Raw genomic sequence first — 17,109 nt, forward strand, 5'->3', positions numbered from 1 at the left:
AACCTTTAATCTCTTAAATACCTAAGTGTGATTTTAGCTTTAGGAGTGATTAGAACTGAGAAGTTTTTGTCCTAATAAAGCACTGTCCATGTAAAAAGTGAATGGCAGCTTCAAGACCCAGCCAGAATATTTCTGCACAACAACATGAAAAAAAATGTTTTCTTCGATCCGTGTTATGGAAGGTCTTGGATCATGAATTATTTTAAACATCAGAGACTTGGCAACAGGTCCCTTATTAAAACAATTTACACATTTATCTTTGTTTTCTATCTTTATCAAATGTAACTTTTCACATTTTCATGTGAGAAAATGTTGAAGGATATATGTCAGTTTTGTGTCTTCCTTTAAGGGATTTTTCTAAACATAACCTCTGATTTACAATAACTAGCTGCATCTTTATTAGGTTATGTATGAAAACTTTAACCTACACAATTTTTCTTTCTTATGTGAAATTCCTATGCCTCTGAGGCCATTTGGGAGTTACTGAAAAATTTAACTTAACAAATGTTTTGGGGTTTTTTTTTTAAACCACATTTGATGGCTACTTTCTTGAGGCGTAAATCAGATAGTAAATTATTTGGATTTTTATGTGCATGGGAATGAACAGTTCTGTATGAAATAACAAATTGTTGTTTATACAAGCTCCAGACACTTGCATGTTCTATGTTTCAAAGAAATGCTTGCCATTCTTACTCGGAATTTAGTTAATACATCTCGATAGATTATGCTTCTGTGATGCTTCTGTGATGAACCACTGAGCCTTAAGCATAGAGGCCTTTTCTTTTTTTTTTTTCCTTTTTGATTTTCAAATTTTTTTAGATTGTATCTTTTTCTTTTTTTAACATCTTTATTGGAGTATAATTGCTTTACAATGGTGTGTTTGTTTCTGCTTTATAACAAAGTGAATCAGCTATACATATACGTATATCCGCATATCTCCTCCCTCTTGCGTCTCCCTCCCACCCTCCCTATTCCACCCCTCTAGGTGGTCACAAAGCACTGAGCTGATCTCCCTGTGCTATGCGGCTGCTTCCCGCTAGCTATCTATTTTACATTTGGTAGTGTATGTATGTCAATGCCACTCTCTCACTTCGTCCCAGCTTACCCGAGGCCTTTTCGTAATGAATGCATATAAAATGACAAATAATGAAATTCTTTTTATCTTTAGCCAAAAGTGTGGGACTGGACAAATTACAGATGTAAAAGCTTCTGGTTTTTGTACTATTAATGATCACTAGGGAGTTTGTTCATTATTGGGATGAAGTAAACAACAGCCAGTGTTATTGTTGACCTTTCTGTCCTTCGGAGGAAGCTCTGGCACTGTGGAAATCAGCAAATACAAAATTTGTGAGGTACAGGTCCATAGTTTAGATGCGTAATGAAGGAGACAATTACACGTTAACGTCTTTGTAGAAACACTTTTTCAGAAGGACTTTTACTTTTTTCTTTCTCTGGAAAAACTCTTTTTGAAAATGTGTAGATGCCAAAACTCTGGCAGGAACAGTTCATGTGTTTAGATAACAGACTTGAAAGTGAAGTCTTGTATTTAGGTTGAAAACATCGATAGCAGAAGTTCAGAATAGGGGAGCCTGCAATTCATGTGAAAAATGGAAGCCGTAGTATGAGCGTGCTGAAATATAACTACAGTGCCAGATGAAGAAGAGGTCGTATGAAACTTTTGCTGGGTCATTTGTCAGGTCATATCTCAAGGGGCGAATGCAGAGGATGCCACATTTTTAGAGTGATTAAAATGGCAAATACCAGAGAAGAGAGCTGCACATGGTCAAGAGGGAAGGTGAGGGTCAAAAAAACATAAACAAGAACAGATGTCCCATGAAGAACCAGGGAAGATGATTGGGTCTCATTTTCCTAGAAAGTAGACATCTAGAATGGGGCAAAGGTTCCTAATAGCTGCTTGGCTACTTGAAGGGCTCTGAGTGAAAGCAAAGAAAAAGTTGATATAATGCTCCTCCTCCCCCCATACCTGGAAGTGATAAATTAGACCCAGGATGGTTGTTAGATGGTTGTCTGATCAAAAAGGAAAGCTGGATGGATTTTTCTGTTGACTCCAAGGCTTTTTCCAATTTTATATTTCCACGGTACCAAGGACCTAGGTGTCCTTCCTAAAGCACCCAACTATATAAAATGTGCTTACATTGTATATAATGTCATTTCCGAAGTGTCAGGACAGCACCATAAACTAATTTACTTGAGGTTGTCATAGAAAAGGAATCAGAAGTCAGCACATGGCATTTATCTTTTGTGTACCAGGGCATTGTGCCCAGAAAAATATAAAAATATTATCTAGATGTTATATATCAATTTTGGAACATGGGTATCTGTCACATGACTCAACCATGTGATCTAGTGTGAACGGAGATAAAATTTAGACCTTGGAATGCAAATTCAATCGTATTACAATGGGATACACTAATATGAATGTGTATTATTCAGCCCAAAGGGAAATAAGAGTTCCAAATGTGACTCTCCCCATGTGTGTATGTATATTGGATGTTTACAGACATATGGTAAATACATGTATTCACAGGCAAGTATTTGTTATCAATTACTGACAAAAAACTTTCTTTGAGGAAGTACTTTTGAAAATGCTATCTTGTGTAAAAATGCATTTTTTAGAACCAAACAGATCTACGTGCAAGTCCTGGATCTATCACTCTTTAGTTGAATGGTTTACAGTATATTGCTAGGACCCTCTCGCAGGATTGTGGTGAAGATCAACAGGGAAGATGTTGGTCGAGTGAATGGTGCTGGCACATAGGAGATGCTTTAATAAATATGAGTTTCTTTCTCCAGTCAGTTATGAATTCCCAAATCTCTTTTGTTGAAGGATTGCTGCTTTACAATGATATGGTGAAACCAAGGGCTGGAACCAAAAAGATCTTCTCAGCTCTTTAGTTTGAACCACAGTGAATTGTCTACCAGCAGCCGGCATGGCTAAAAGTTCAGAGGTCAAACTGGCAATATTTGGGAGAGCAGGCGTGGGCAAGTCAGGTAAGATTTTTGTGGTGGTTGTTTGTGTGTGTGTGTGTGTCTCTCTCCTGTTCTCCTGTGTTGCTCTTTTAGATGAAGCCTCTTTCTCTGTATCTGAAATTTGCATTTTGCATAACCAGGTTTTATGTCCTCTTTTGCTTCTTTATGGTAAAGAAGCTCTGCTGGTAATACACAAGGCAATGGATACATCACAGGTCTTGGTATTCTGAGGAAGGATGTTCAACTTCCAAAGAAATCAGATTGTAGAAATTAAAAAATACATTTGCTCTTTTTTTCTCTATATGAGATCTTGAGGGGCCAATGTAATATCTCGTCAGTCTTGATATTTTCAGCAACTGGCTCAATGTCCAGCATGTGTTGTGTGCTGAATAAATGCTTGCCGAGGGAACATACCTTTACAAGAAACAGAATGGTATTATCACCCAACACGTCTAAAATTGGGGAGGACTGGTGAAAACTGGGGCGTGTGCGACCTCAAGTTAAGACAGCTATTGCCAGAACCTCTGGGGTGAATTTAAATGATCCAGTTGTGGCTCACGTTGGTAATTCAGAGGCTTTTGTATTTCACACCTCAGTAAAGGTTTGCGGACCTTTAAGATGAAGGGTGAAATGGTGGAAGTGAAAATGTATCTAATCCAATTTGAGAAATGGATCTCAGATTTCATAATTAAATGTTAAGTACATGTTGCTGAAATATCAGGGCAATGTGGTTTTTCAGATAACGTCGCTTTGATCTCTCACTGGAGGAAAGACCCATAATTGACTTTGCCCATTGAGCTCTTGGTTCTCAGGAAAGGACTCAAACAGACACCTAGTAGGTGTGTGTTTGTAGAGGGAAACCCATTCGGATCATGCAGTACCACAAGTCATCCACATAATCTTAAACAAACACGCATGAGCAGCTTTTAATTCTGTGACCAACCTCTCTTTCCAAACCGGCTCTCTGGTATAATTTCAGCAGTAAATCTTCCCTATTCTAAGTTCTAAGTCTTTCTCTCTCTCTCTCTCTCTTTTTTCTTTTTATTTTCTCAAGAGGGCTCTTTTCTGCCATCACCCTTTTCTCCTGCTTGCCACTTGCTCTGGCCTCTGGCAGAAACCAAGCAAAAAAAAATAGATAGTTGACAAGGCTAAGAAACTGCCAGCCTTCAGGAGATCGAAGATCGTTAAACTCCTCCCTATTAATCTCCTCAGTGTTTCCTGATGGCATGAGAACAAACAATTTCTGTAGCTGGTGGAAGGCTCTGGAGAATGAGGAAACTGTTCCAGTGAGCGGAGGATCAAGGAGATGCCGTGTGTGGGAAGACATGTTCTAACAAGAGCTGGTCTAAATTTTTCGCGACCGAGGGATCTAGACTTAGAGCTCAGCGTTTAACATTCATGCATGCAAAATTTCACACAGGCAATAAGGGAAGGGGAATTTTTAACCTTATATCATTTACCAAAATAAGCTCTGCATCATTTGAAAAGTGAAACATAAAAATAAAAATCCAGTAGAGAGAACCACTTAACTCTACGTACCGTATACCCACCCTTTTTCATCTGTATTATCTCAGAGCAAACTGGGTATCTCTTCCTGTCAAGGCTGATGCATCAGTTGTTAGACCTCAGTTTCCTTTGTCTTCCCCCAAGTTGTTTCAATTATTTCTTTAAGGATTCTTCTTATTCTCTACTGACCTTTTCCCCTTGAGCATTTCTTTGTCCACTACTCCATCTTTTTCTTTTCTCCAAGGTTATTGAACTTGGGCTCTGCCCTCACTGTCTTAACTTTTTTGGACTTCCCATTCATTGCTTAAACATGGCAATCTTCCACTGTGATCATGCTGCTGAAACTGCTTTTGTGAGGGTCACCACAAATCAATAACCAACCAATCTAATGAATCTTTCTCCGTTCTGGTCTTCTTAGAACTCTTGTTACCGTTCAACATAACCACTTACGCTTTCCTAAAACTCCTTCCTTCCCAGGCTCCCATGACATGACACTTCTTGGCTTTCCTGCCACCTCTCCATTGACCCTAAGCAGCCATCTTCATGCGCTGCTTCTTATTGGCCTACCGCTCTCAAAGATTGGGGCTCTCAGGTTCTACGTACCATCCTCTTGTCCTCTCACTGCAGACCCTCTCCCTAGGGGAGAGCCCTCACGCCCAGAGCTGAAGATGACACCTGCACACAGAGTCCACATTCTGTTGACCTTGGTTTTAATTTATGGAAAGTGCAGAAGTTGAACTTGTTCATTTAGGTCCTTTCCAACTCTAAAATCCGATGACTCTTGATTAATGACTCTTCTTTGGACTGGTTTTCCTGTCCCCCTTATATACATTCTACCATGCGTGTTTATTTTCATTTAGGTGAAAATGACAGTGATAGACCACATGGCTTTAAACAATTGCCTTTTTGTCTGTCATCTATACACAGACAGTGTTTTCCTATTTCAACGTGAGACTGTTCTCCTGAGACCTTGTAACCACACCTCCCATTTATAAAGTAGACCCGTTTGACTTATGCATGGGAGACAGTTCTGAGACCTTTTCCCATAGTTCAGTGAAAACAACCATAGAGTACTTCATATCTTATCTCTCAACTTTGAAACCAGACTGTGAATTCACGTTTATACTAGTTCTTAATTAATATGGATATCTCTGCCTAATCATTGCATCCCACCTTCGCCTTCCTATTGTACAGATTCAATTTGTCTTATAAGTAACTTTTGTTTGTTTAAGTCTGCAAGAAATTATACCTGCTGGAATGTAACTACGGCTCCTCACTTACTCAAATGCCTCCCCCAAATGGTCGTGACCCACCCGTGGGCTCAAACAATCCATTTCTCACCAAACGTTCCTGAGAAGGGGCGGCAGCTTGTGACCTTGGAGTGGTAGAAACTGAGCATCTCTGATTTGAACCTGGGTCTGTGTGAATTGCTTCAGAGGCTTCAAGCCTTACCTGGCCCATCTGCTTTCCTGCACACTCAATACCAATTTGGAATTTGGGGTAAATAAGACCCTATTGGCCATTTGCTAATGGAGTCAAGAACAGGAGACCTGGAGTCACACTATTAGGTCTGACTCCCAGTTCTACACTTTATTAGCTGTGTGAATTTAGCAACTTTAACAAGGTACTTAAATTTTCAATTTCTGCAATTATATGAAGGATGTCATAGTGCCTATTTCAAAGAGTTGTTGTTAGGACTGACTGAGTTATTACACGCAAGTCTCTTAGAACAGTACCTGGCACATAGTAAGTGCTCAAGTATATTAGCTTATATTATTACAATTTTTCCAGGTATGCTCTTCTTCATTTGTAAGTTGTCTAGTGAAACCATACAATCAAAGATATATCTACATTCAAGTGGATATTTGGGTTTTCAGTAAAAGTCAGAAAGCTTATAAGAAAAAATTTTGTATTGCTGCTCAGCACACCCTGAACACACGCACACACAGAGACACACACACTTTCTCTGTCTCTCTCTTTCTCTTAAATCCAGAGTCTGGTTTATGTCAGTTACAGCTTGACCACTGCTGATCATAACAATACTTCTCCTGGCTAATATCTTGGAAATCTTGGAAAAACAGCCAGAAGTATTATGGTGTCATCAATAAATTAACACCGTTAAATTTGAAAGTGCTTCTGGTATGTGGTAGATGGTTTCCTAAGCCCAGGTAACAGATAAGCCCTCCATGTTTAAAACAGAATTTAACGTTAACCAGAAGTCTTTGGTTGACAGGTTGACATTAGAAGCGTCAGCACAGGCGAAATTTAATAATGTGTTAATTACAAAACATGTCGGGTATGTGTACATGTGTATGTATATTGCAGTATTTACAGGGTCTTTTGTATCAGCAGGATTCGTCTTCCTTCTGTCTAGTTTTGGCAGTTCTTGCAGTTCTGTCTTCAAGTGAGCTTCCTGGCTTGGCGAGCTTGCTGGTTCAGCATGGGGAACACCGTGTGGAATCTTCAAAGTGGAGAGCCAAGTTCTCCCAGCCCTTTGCTTCTTCTCTTGCCCCAGCAGAGTAAACGTTTCCCTTCTCTGGCTAAGGGTAAGGCAGCCAGTAATAACGTGGCATGTAGGGCATAGATTTCCTTACTCGTGTGTGTCAGCCTGTAATGTGGCAGGCTCCAAGTAATGAAAGCAAAAAGACCTGCCATAAAACCTACAATGCACACCATATTTATGTAAATGCTTCCTGGATTCACATTATTCGAATGTGTAGTAAGTGGGAGGAGTCGAGAGAAAAACAACTGAAATTTTCAGTTGCATTTCACAGTTGACGTTCTCATCTTAGGACTGAAATATTGTGTGCCATAGCTAAATATATTTCTTGAAAAGGATAGTCTCAAAGTTAATGGAGTAATGCTATTCTCTGATTCAAAAGCCAATTGATGCACTCGTCCGTGAAGGCTTAAGTTCATGGACTCAGATTGCTGGGCTATGAATTGGGTGCCAAACACAAACAAGCATGTGATACAGTTTCCCTTGGCACAAAGAGATTTATTTTTTCTTCCTTTTTCTTGTTCTTGTTTGCTTTTCCCCCTCTCTCTCAATTATTAAAAGTTTTAAAAAGCCTTTTTCATTTTATTTTCAAGTGGGACAGGCAGGGACAATTCCGATTTTAAATGTGACTTTTCCAATGAGCGCCAGATACTGCTTTAACATATATGTTTCTTTATGGCTGAGTTATGTTTATGAGATCTCATATATATTAAATAAAGACAATATCAATAGCATCTTAGGTAGGTCAATTTCCTTATGCTATAGAGCTCAGCTTTGTGTTTTAGAACTTTTTCTTTACCCAAGTAGCTATACCAGTTCGTTCCCTTCATTTATACTTCATGGTGTAGTATGATGCTTCTTAAACATTGTCTTCAAAGTACTTCTAAAAGAAGGAGGAGAAAGATCTAGGGGATTGGGTCATGCAAGCATCTCATTACAATCATGTAATTATTTTGCATGTTTTATTACTTATAGAAATATAGGCAAATTTTAATATTGATCCACAACATGTCTATGTTTGTTTGAATATAAAAACAATTTTATCCCCAAATCAGTGACTAAAATGGACTCTTCAGGAAGATATAGCAAATTGATCTGTGGTTTCAATAATGCCTAGGCTTTGGGTCCAGTTTCAGGACCACGAGCAGAGGAAATAGCCTCAGCTGTGTGCTTCACATGAATGTGAGCACTGGCAATGGTCCTGTACCTCACTTTTTACCTACTTAAGTTGCCAAGCAGCTCTTCAAGTTCTCGGTTATTCTTGTTCTAAGATTATACAGTATAATATTAATGGGAATTTTTCTTTAAATATTTGTTTAGGTAAAAAGAGGGACAGGTTGTGTTTCAGGTGGGTGCAGAAGTTCCACGGCTCCTGGAAACGTGTGTGTGTGTGTGTGTGTGTGTGTGTGTGTGTGTGTGTGTGTGTGTGAAGAAGCCTTTCCTAAGTGGTTGTTGAAATTTAAAGATTACCGGAAATCAGGTCCATTGGTTCCTGTGTAGATGGTGGTTAGAGAAGTAATTGTTTTTTAATGGACTGGGCCAAAGGGAGGAAGGTGGCATTGAGACAAGTTTGGATAATGCTGGAAAAATAGCTGTTCTCTTGTCATAAAATACGGTGATGTGGTTACCTGCGGCTTTCAAGCATTTATACCTTCCTTTACCTGCAAAGATAGAAAAGCAAAAAGAGACAGACAGCCGAAATGAGTTTATTTTCATTTGATTCTTCCACCCCAAGAGGAATAAAAGGGTGTTTTCAAACTGCATGTGTATACCTATGGATATGTACAAAAAGTCAGCCTTCTGTGCAAGGCTTAAGTCACGCTGACTTTTCTTGCATGCCCAGGAAGTTAAGCAAAGATGAGGAATCGTGCTTATAAGGACTTAGAAAAAGAAAGGGAAAGGAAAGAAAGAAGAGGAAAGAAAAATTAAAAGAATCAAAATCAGTTGTTTATTGGTGGGTAACATTTTTGTAGGCTGGCAGTGGCCAATTCTTAAGCTTTTCTCCCAAGAAAAAATATAATTAGGAAAGAAACAATACTGGAAAACAAAACAAAATCAAGAACTGTTTTTCAAAGTCAAAAGGACATATCTCTGTCTCTGCTTTTTTCTGCTGGGATATATTATCAAAATTCAATTGTCCTTAATTTTTATCTGATGGCTAATTTATTTATGGAAATATTTTGCTGTAGTTTAATTATCAGTTACCAATTGGTTCCATTTTGATCTTGACTTGTTTTCTTGGCAATGGACAAAGACTAAATTTGAGGGAGGGAGTGAAGAAAATTGTAAATCATCCTTGTAATTCCCCTTTTTATTACTGGTATTTCTCCAACTCATGGGTTTGGGGAAATCAGCCAAATTTTCAAGGTGGTACTGGCCTTGAAGCCAAAATTCCAGTGCAAACGCATCCCTGTTGCTCCAGCTGCCTTTAAAAATTGATGTGGTCTCAGAAAAACAGCCATAATTTCTTCCATCCCATTAAAAATGAAAGTAGATATATTATGAAGACAAGGCAGCCTGAAATAGGTAATTTCAGCCTGGAATAAGCAAATAGGTAAAGCTCCTATACATACACATGAGAGAGATTCTTACCTAGATCACCCAGCTTATTGGAGCCGCAGCCACGTCTAGAATCCCAGTTTATGACTGTGCAAGGCTTTTGCAACTTTGCTACTAAGTGTTTTCATTTTGTATCACTCTGTTCCTTTCAAACACCTTTTGTTAGAAAATGAAATGACCGTTAGAATTTTGTAACATGAATTTTGTAAAAAAAAAATCTAAAGAGTTTTATTTTTGTAAGAAATTTCCAGTAATCAGTGAATTACCAATGCACGGCAAAGCCCCCTGGGAGTACGGGGTAAGTTGCCAATCAATACAACCAAGATTCTCAGCAACCTGTATATGTAGGAAAGTTCCCCTGTAATGCAGTATTCCATTTGTTATAGCTTTGGATCAAGAGTAAGAAGACTGATGAATCATCTTCTACTAAAGGGTACATTTTCCGTTGTTAAAAGAGAATATGATGCGCCATGTTCTGTCAGTATGATCTAATGAAAAAAAAAGCACCCAACCGAACCGAGTGAAAGGATTGGGGTTTAAACTTCACCTTCATCCCATCCATGACTCTCTCTTTTTATTCATCCTTCAAATGATACTTTTATTTGCTTTTTTTTTTTTTTTTACAGTGATGCAGGTCGGATAGGCTGTGAAGGTACTTTGAAAAGTTACAAGTGTGATATAAATATGGTCCTAATACTATCATGCTTTTATTATTGAAATCCGTGCAGTTCTTCCCCTGCGTTCCTTAACATTCGTGTTTGGAAAAGCAGTATGGTCGGTTTCCTGGCTGTCCATCACTGGAGGCTGGATGAACACGCTCAGGTCAGTAGTTGGCTATGAGTGTTCCTCCACTGAGTGTATAACGTTACAGACTATCCAGAGGTTGTAGATTCTATGCGGAAGGAATTTGCACTTTCAAATGTGTGAAATGAATAGACATTAAGTCAGGGTGTTTTTTTAGGCTCAGTATGTAAGGGGGTCAAAAAAGGAGAAGAGTTTAGGAAAATAATTTGAACTTATGCCTTATTGGAGAAGGAAATATGGCATGTTATAGAATTTTTTGATAAGCAAATCTTATCCTTATTAAAAAATTAAAGCTTTAAAACATTTACATATTTTTATAGAAACATTTCTCAAAAAATATATAAATATATGTATCTATATATTTCCCTATAATCTTAAACTATATTTTTATTCATTCATTCAATTATTCATTCAACAAGTATCTGTTGAGTGCCAACTTTGTGTTCTAGAATAGCTTGCACATAGTACAGGATTCATGTACATTCCAAAAAAGCAGAGTAGTAACTATTTCTGCTCATTATTATATTCTCAGAGCAGATGAAGACTGGCTCCTCAATAAAGTGAATAAATTGAGTGAGAGTATGTGGTCTATACGTGCTATATAATTTCATCAAGAATCATATCTTCTAAATGGTCTCTTTATTGTTGCCAAAGTGGTTTCCTCTCCTGCACTTGAATATCTCTGGTAACAGGAACTCAGCATGAGAAGAAATAGACCGTTCTATCCTTGGGCAACTGTATCAGTTACAGTCTTCCAGAGAAACAAAACCAGTAGGACACACACACACACACACACACACACACACACACACACACAAATTACGTCTTTCTATATTTATTTGGGCTGGCAAGACTGAAATCTGTAGAGAAAGACGGCAGGCTGGAAAGTCAGGGAGGAGTGAATGCTGCAAGCTAGAGGAAGAATTTCTTTTGCTCTGGGAAAGCTCAGTTTTTGCACTAAAGGCCTTCCAGTAATCGGATAAGGTCCACCCACATCATTCAGGCTAATCTCTTTTGCTTAAGGTCAACTGATTGTAGATGTTAACCATATCTACAAAATACCTTCACAGCAACTCCTACAGTAATATTTGATTGAATAACTGGGTCCTAGAGCCCAGACAAACTGGCACATAAAACTATCACAACAAGTCTTCCTGTCTGTTACTTTACCTTCTTTGCAACCAAAGGCTGTTCATCAGTTTCTACTCATTGACTTTAACCCCTTCAAGTTCCATAGAGCACTTTAAATCCTTCTTCCTTAGGACAGCCCTTAACCTATTTGAAGATAAATCAGCATGCCTCCACCCATGCCTGAGTTTTCTTTTCCATTGTGTGGTTCCTCACAGTGATTTCATTTGCTCTGCAGAGATCACGGTTTCTGGTCACGGCATCATCCTTGCTGTTCCACTCCAGCTGTGCACTCCACAAAGTGTAGGGCTTGGAAATGAATGCAGACATTTCAGATGTGGGATGCCCAGACCAGATCAGAGCACAGCTGTGGTTTTGATACTAGATACTTTGCTTCTGCTAAGACATTCTAAGGTCACTGTTGCTTTTAGGGTGACAGTGGGTACAGTGTTGGCAAATGAAGTCTTTTTCTTTAAATATATGCTGTTGCTGAGTCAGATCTTCCCAAACTTGTACCTGAGTATGTGTATGTTTCATCCAGGTGTAGAAGTTAATTTTTGTCCTCTAAAATACTGTTTTGTTAAATTTAATTTATTCTTCTGGCTTGTCAGGAGCTTTTTGGATACAACATGTGTATCATCCTTCTCTTCTTTCTGTCATCTAGAAATATGTTGGTTTTGGAACATTTTAGGCCCTGGATGCTCTTACTGAATCATAGAATTTTCCAAGTTGGTATTATTTAGCTCACGGAAATGATGAGGAATCCCAGTGAGTTTTTTGGATAATTTTCAGCTAGTAAAGAAAAACAAAGGTCTTTGACTCTTGGTGTGGGGACCTTAACACCATATCACATTACTTCCATGTTCATTAAATAAGTTCTGTTTAGATTTGCCATCAAATAGGTTGTCTGGGAGGAAGCCTTACACACATTCTTGTCTTACGATTCAAGGTATCTTGCTATATAAAGTGCATAACAGTGATCAACTTTTATTGGCCCACATATCTAGTCTTTACAGAAAGTCATTTTCCAGAGACTCATTCCAGGATATGTATGTTTCTGTGCTGAAATAGCTGAGTTTATGTGATGCAAATCAGAGCTGAATTGGGGAAAGTTTTCTTCCTTAGATTATACCGGTAGATATCAAACTTGAGCATGCCTCAGAATCACCTGGAGGGCTTGTTAAAATATATGTTTCAGCTCACCAGCCCTGAGGTTCTGATCCAGCAGGTCTGTAGTAGGGCCAGAGAATTTGTATTTTTTAACAAATTCCCAGAGGATGCTAATTCTGCTAGTCTGAGGACCACATTTTGGAAACCACTGTTTAAGTTTGCTAAGTACTCAGTTTCCATTTGAAATAGGTGTTTTCGGCTTTGGAAAAGCATATAGCTTTTAGTGAGCTACATGTAATAAACATTGAGTGCCAGGCGCTGTCATGGGTACCAATGATACAAGGGTAAATAAAACAGACAGGGTCTCTGCACTCATGAAGTTAACATTCTAGCAGGAGTAGACTAGGCCAAAAATTACTCTATTGGGGCAGAGCAAATGTGAGCTTTTCCTGTGGTTCCTTAAGACTAGAATTTTTCATTCGCTTCATAGTAAGATAAGTTTTGTTTAAAAAAAAAAAGTGTAAGCCTCAACAACTGTGACATGCTGAGCTTTGATTTTAAGATGATACTTTGAGCTATTTGGCAACAGTAGGGGTGGCTTGGGCTAAACTACAGCGTTAAGAGTCTGGGAGTTAAACATGGTCAAAGACCATGGTACCAAATATTCTACTGAGAGAAGCTAAGTAGACCACATAGGAATTGAACCTAATAAACTTGAGCTTATTAACACAATGCTCCATCAGTCAATTAAAGCCAATGTAGATTAGCTTTAATTAATATAAGATAGTTGTTCTTTCTCCAACATTTGGAAAAAAACAATTTTCAATTGCTTGCTGACAGTGGCATTTATAAAACTTACGCAATGGTTGTGTAGACAGAACTACGATATTGAGAAAAGTTCATAAGTTTCCACTGTTTTGGATAGAAAGATAACATCTTTTTCTCAGTGATGCTTTTCCAGGTTTTTTTAAAAATGTTTTTTAAAGTTCTCTTTTGCTTTATGCCGTTGGACAGTAATTTAAGTGGTGAAGCCAAAAATTAAAAAGTAAGAATAAAAATGGTGAATATTTTGTCTGTCTGAAAAGCATTTGACTTCTTTTTGCATTAAGGATCTTGTAAATTACAACTGAACCTAATAACTGAGCCAGCTTCCTAGTCATTTGGCAACATGTGTTGAGTTAGATGTTTTAAAGGAAGACTCAACCACACTTAGTAGTGTGAGTAATGGTTATCTGTTCCAATGCCTGGGACTATTTTTCCATTCATATATTTTATAACTGGAAACTATTTTTCTAGCAGTTTCCAAAAGAGGTGAAATCAAGAGCACAGTAACCATACATTTAAATCCTTGAGTCCCAAAATTTAACCCATGATTTCTTAATGTCTCCCACTTATCAATTTACAAATATTTATGAAATTCCTCCTATGTTCCCAATTCTTCTACCCTCTTCATCCTCCCACCATATGCCTAATAAAATGCCAATATTTGGGGGGAAGTCCAGAGAATTATATGATTATCCTTGTCTCAGGGACCTTAGTGTTTTGTTGGGCCTGGATGACTTGCAACTAGAAATCAGCTGGTGATGGTTTCCAGCACAATGATTGATGTTGACAAATTCGCATCTTGAAATATTTTTAGAAAATTGTCAGAGTTGCAAAAACAAACAGAGATCTCTTGTGTACCCTTCACCTAGCTTCCCCCAATGATTAACACCTCACATAACCACAATACATTATCAAAACCAGGAAACTGACATAGACACTGTATCAATTGTATGACATGGTTACAACTAAGCTGCAAATATTAGAATGATTGATTTTTGACTCAATTCAGGCTCAGGGCCCTTTTGAAAAGACAACAGCGATACAGAAGGAGAGACTTCAATTGTTTTAAAATTAGTACTTATTTATTTTACAGTCTGTTTGAAACAGGCTTTTAATAAAGGCTGTGGACTGTAATTTTGTTTGTTATGTGTCTTACATATAGAATTTACGTAATTCGTGGAATTTATGAGATTTAAGTTTCCTCCTCCATCAGTTTTTTGGGGTATTATTTTTGTTAAGAAAAGTGCATCATTTGTTCCAAGCAGTGTCCCGCAAGCTGGAATTTGCCAACTGGACCCCCAGAGTGTCGTGTAGCACAGTTCTCTACCCCCTGTATTTCCTGTAAATACAGGAAATTGGTGGTTCGATCCAGAGGCTTCATTTTATTCAGGTTTTTTTGTTGTTGTTGTTTTTGGTTTTTTGCAAGGGGTTATTGTGTACTTCTGTCACTCAATGTCTGGTAGCAATTGAAACTCATTGTCTAGAGTAGACTTTCTAGAACAGCACTTTCCAACAGAAATTTCTGTGATGATGGAAGTGTTCCATATCAGTCTTTACTTATTAGCGGGAATATTTTTATAAGGAGAAACTTCCTCCTAACAACTATGTTGCTACTGTGAGGTTCAGTTTATATAGAAAAGACAGAAAAATTGTTTAATTCTTACTCTCTATTATCAGCTGTCAAAATAATAAGTTGGTTCCTTAGCATTCTCCAAAAGTGATGCACCCGCATCCTCATGTGTTTTTTGTTGTTGTATGTCGTCATCATTTGCATTTTAATTTATTGTAGTTATTCTTTTTGAGGCTCAAATTGGTCCATCCTTGGCCAGAGGGGGTTTATTCAAATGAAGCTCATCATGGGTTTTCAAAAGGTGAAATTCAATAAGCTATTTACTATCAGAAATTTATTTTTTGAGATCTGTGCAAGTTAGTGTCTTAAACTGTACACAAGACAGTGTTCTAGCAGTTGAGTTCAGGCCATAAATGCTATAAGAGTCAACAAGAGGGAGAGAAATCAGTGGGAAATACTTGGGGAAGCTTTGAGGGAGGCAGTGGGAGACTGAAATACCATACGTTCAGTGGGATTTTTATGGTTCCCTTTCATTTCTTATCTTTCAAAATTATATGTTTTCTTCATACCAATTCACATATGTCATTAATATTGGAATTAGGAGGGGAAAAAAGACAACCAAGAAATAAATGAAAGGGATAGGAACTAAATGATGCTTAGGGAGGGTGAAGAGCTTTGGGCATCCTGCTGATTCAGTTGCAGGAAAAGCCCCTTTAAAGCTCCCCAGAGCCAGCTTTTCAGTCCTCATTTCCCTTCAGTGGCAGGAACACAGGTTTGGAGCCTGACAGGCCATATATTAACTGTGTGTGTGGTCAGCTTACTTAACTTCAGTGCACCCCAGTTTCGTCTTCAGTAAAATGCAGAAGGTAATAACCATCTTCTACGCCAAACCCATATGAGATCTGATGATAACCAGCAATTGCAATAATTAGCTAATGCTTATAGCATTGACTATAAGCCAACCGCTGTTATAAGACTTGACACATATGAACTCACATAATCATCACCACTCCTCTATGAATTGGCCCTATTATTATCCCTTCTTTACAGATGAGGAGCTTGAGGAGGGCGTGAATAACTTGCCCAGGGTCTTGCAGGTAGAGACGGGACTCTAGCAGAATTAGGATTCAAACCCAGGCAGTTTGCCTCTGGTGTCTGTGCTTTTATCCACAGTACTCGGAAAATTTCCAACAAAATGCCAATGCAGAGTTGTAGATGCTCGGCGAATGCCTTCTTCCCTTCTCCCTCTCTTGTCTTCTCTTCCTTGTTACTTGGGAACATTCATTTTGATTAATCAGTATCCTTGAAAAGTACTTTACTTCACTGGAACCATTACTAGGGAAAAATGAGGAACCAGAACAGAGGAAACGGTGCTTAAACTACCAAGAGATCTTCTAGCTTTATATTACACTTTTCTTCAGCTCAGTTTTTAAAATAATATTTCTATTCCAAATTCTGCCTATGATTTCATGCTGAAACCACTTATTGGCCTTTTGAGGCGCAGCTGTATGCGAAGGAGGTGTTACGGGAGAAAGGCGGAAGTTGTACAGAAAGATGGGAGAGCTTAGCATTGAATATGTGAAAAATGCGAAGCGTGTTAAACATCTTCAGTGGGAAGGGAGGATACATTAATAATTTGACCTGGAAGAGCCCCAAAAGCAAAACTCAGAAGCTATTTAAAAATGTGAAAGTCCTAAGATGTCAACATTAAGGAAAATATATAGTCAAGTCAAAAATTTTAAATGATGGGGTGTGTTAAAAATATTGGATTGCAGAGAGTTGCTTCATTATTTATCACAATAAGAGGGTGTTTTTTTTCTCCACTGAAATGCAAGATGTTCTTGTGAACCAAATAGCTGGAAGAATCGGGCTCCTACACAGGGCAAAATGCCAGAAGGCTTCAAACATTTTATGAGGGCAGATTGAATCCCATCAGATAACTGGAAATCTTTTATCTGCTATGAATAATTCATGATTAATTATTGCTGGAGACTTCTAGGTCAATAAATATTATTGAAGACTACGATGCTTCTTATAAAGGCAAAGGGCCACTGTCATCATTATTGATGATTGTTTTTGACTCCGTCATTCATTATGCAAAATTACATTATGGTGG

General features: G+C 38.1%; 1 protein-coding gene across 2 annotated transcripts in view; it reads left to right on the top strand.

Annotated features, from left to right (window-relative positions):
• The window catches only part of RERG (RAS like estrogen regulated growth inhibitor), a 168,463-nt gene that overhangs the window by 1,067 nt on the left and 150,287 nt on the right, over window positions 1-17,109 (top strand). For both annotated transcript variants that reach the window (XM_061205494.1, XM_061205493.1), the window contains exon 2: window positions 2,849-3,012. In XM_061205494.1, coding sequence (XP_061061477.1) covers window positions 2,952-3,012 — 61 coding nt within the window. In that variant the 5' untranslated portion in view covers window positions 2,849-2,951. The remainder of the gene's footprint in view (window positions 1-2,848; window positions 3,013-17,109) is intronic.

The sequence above is a fragment of the Eubalaena glacialis genome, chromosome 11, assembly GCF_028564815.1.
Source record: "Eubalaena glacialis isolate mEubGla1 chromosome 11, mEubGla1.1.hap2.+ XY, whole genome shotgun sequence".
Taxonomy (NCBI): Eukaryota; Metazoa; Chordata; class Mammalia; order Artiodactyla; family Balaenidae; genus Eubalaena; species Eubalaena glacialis.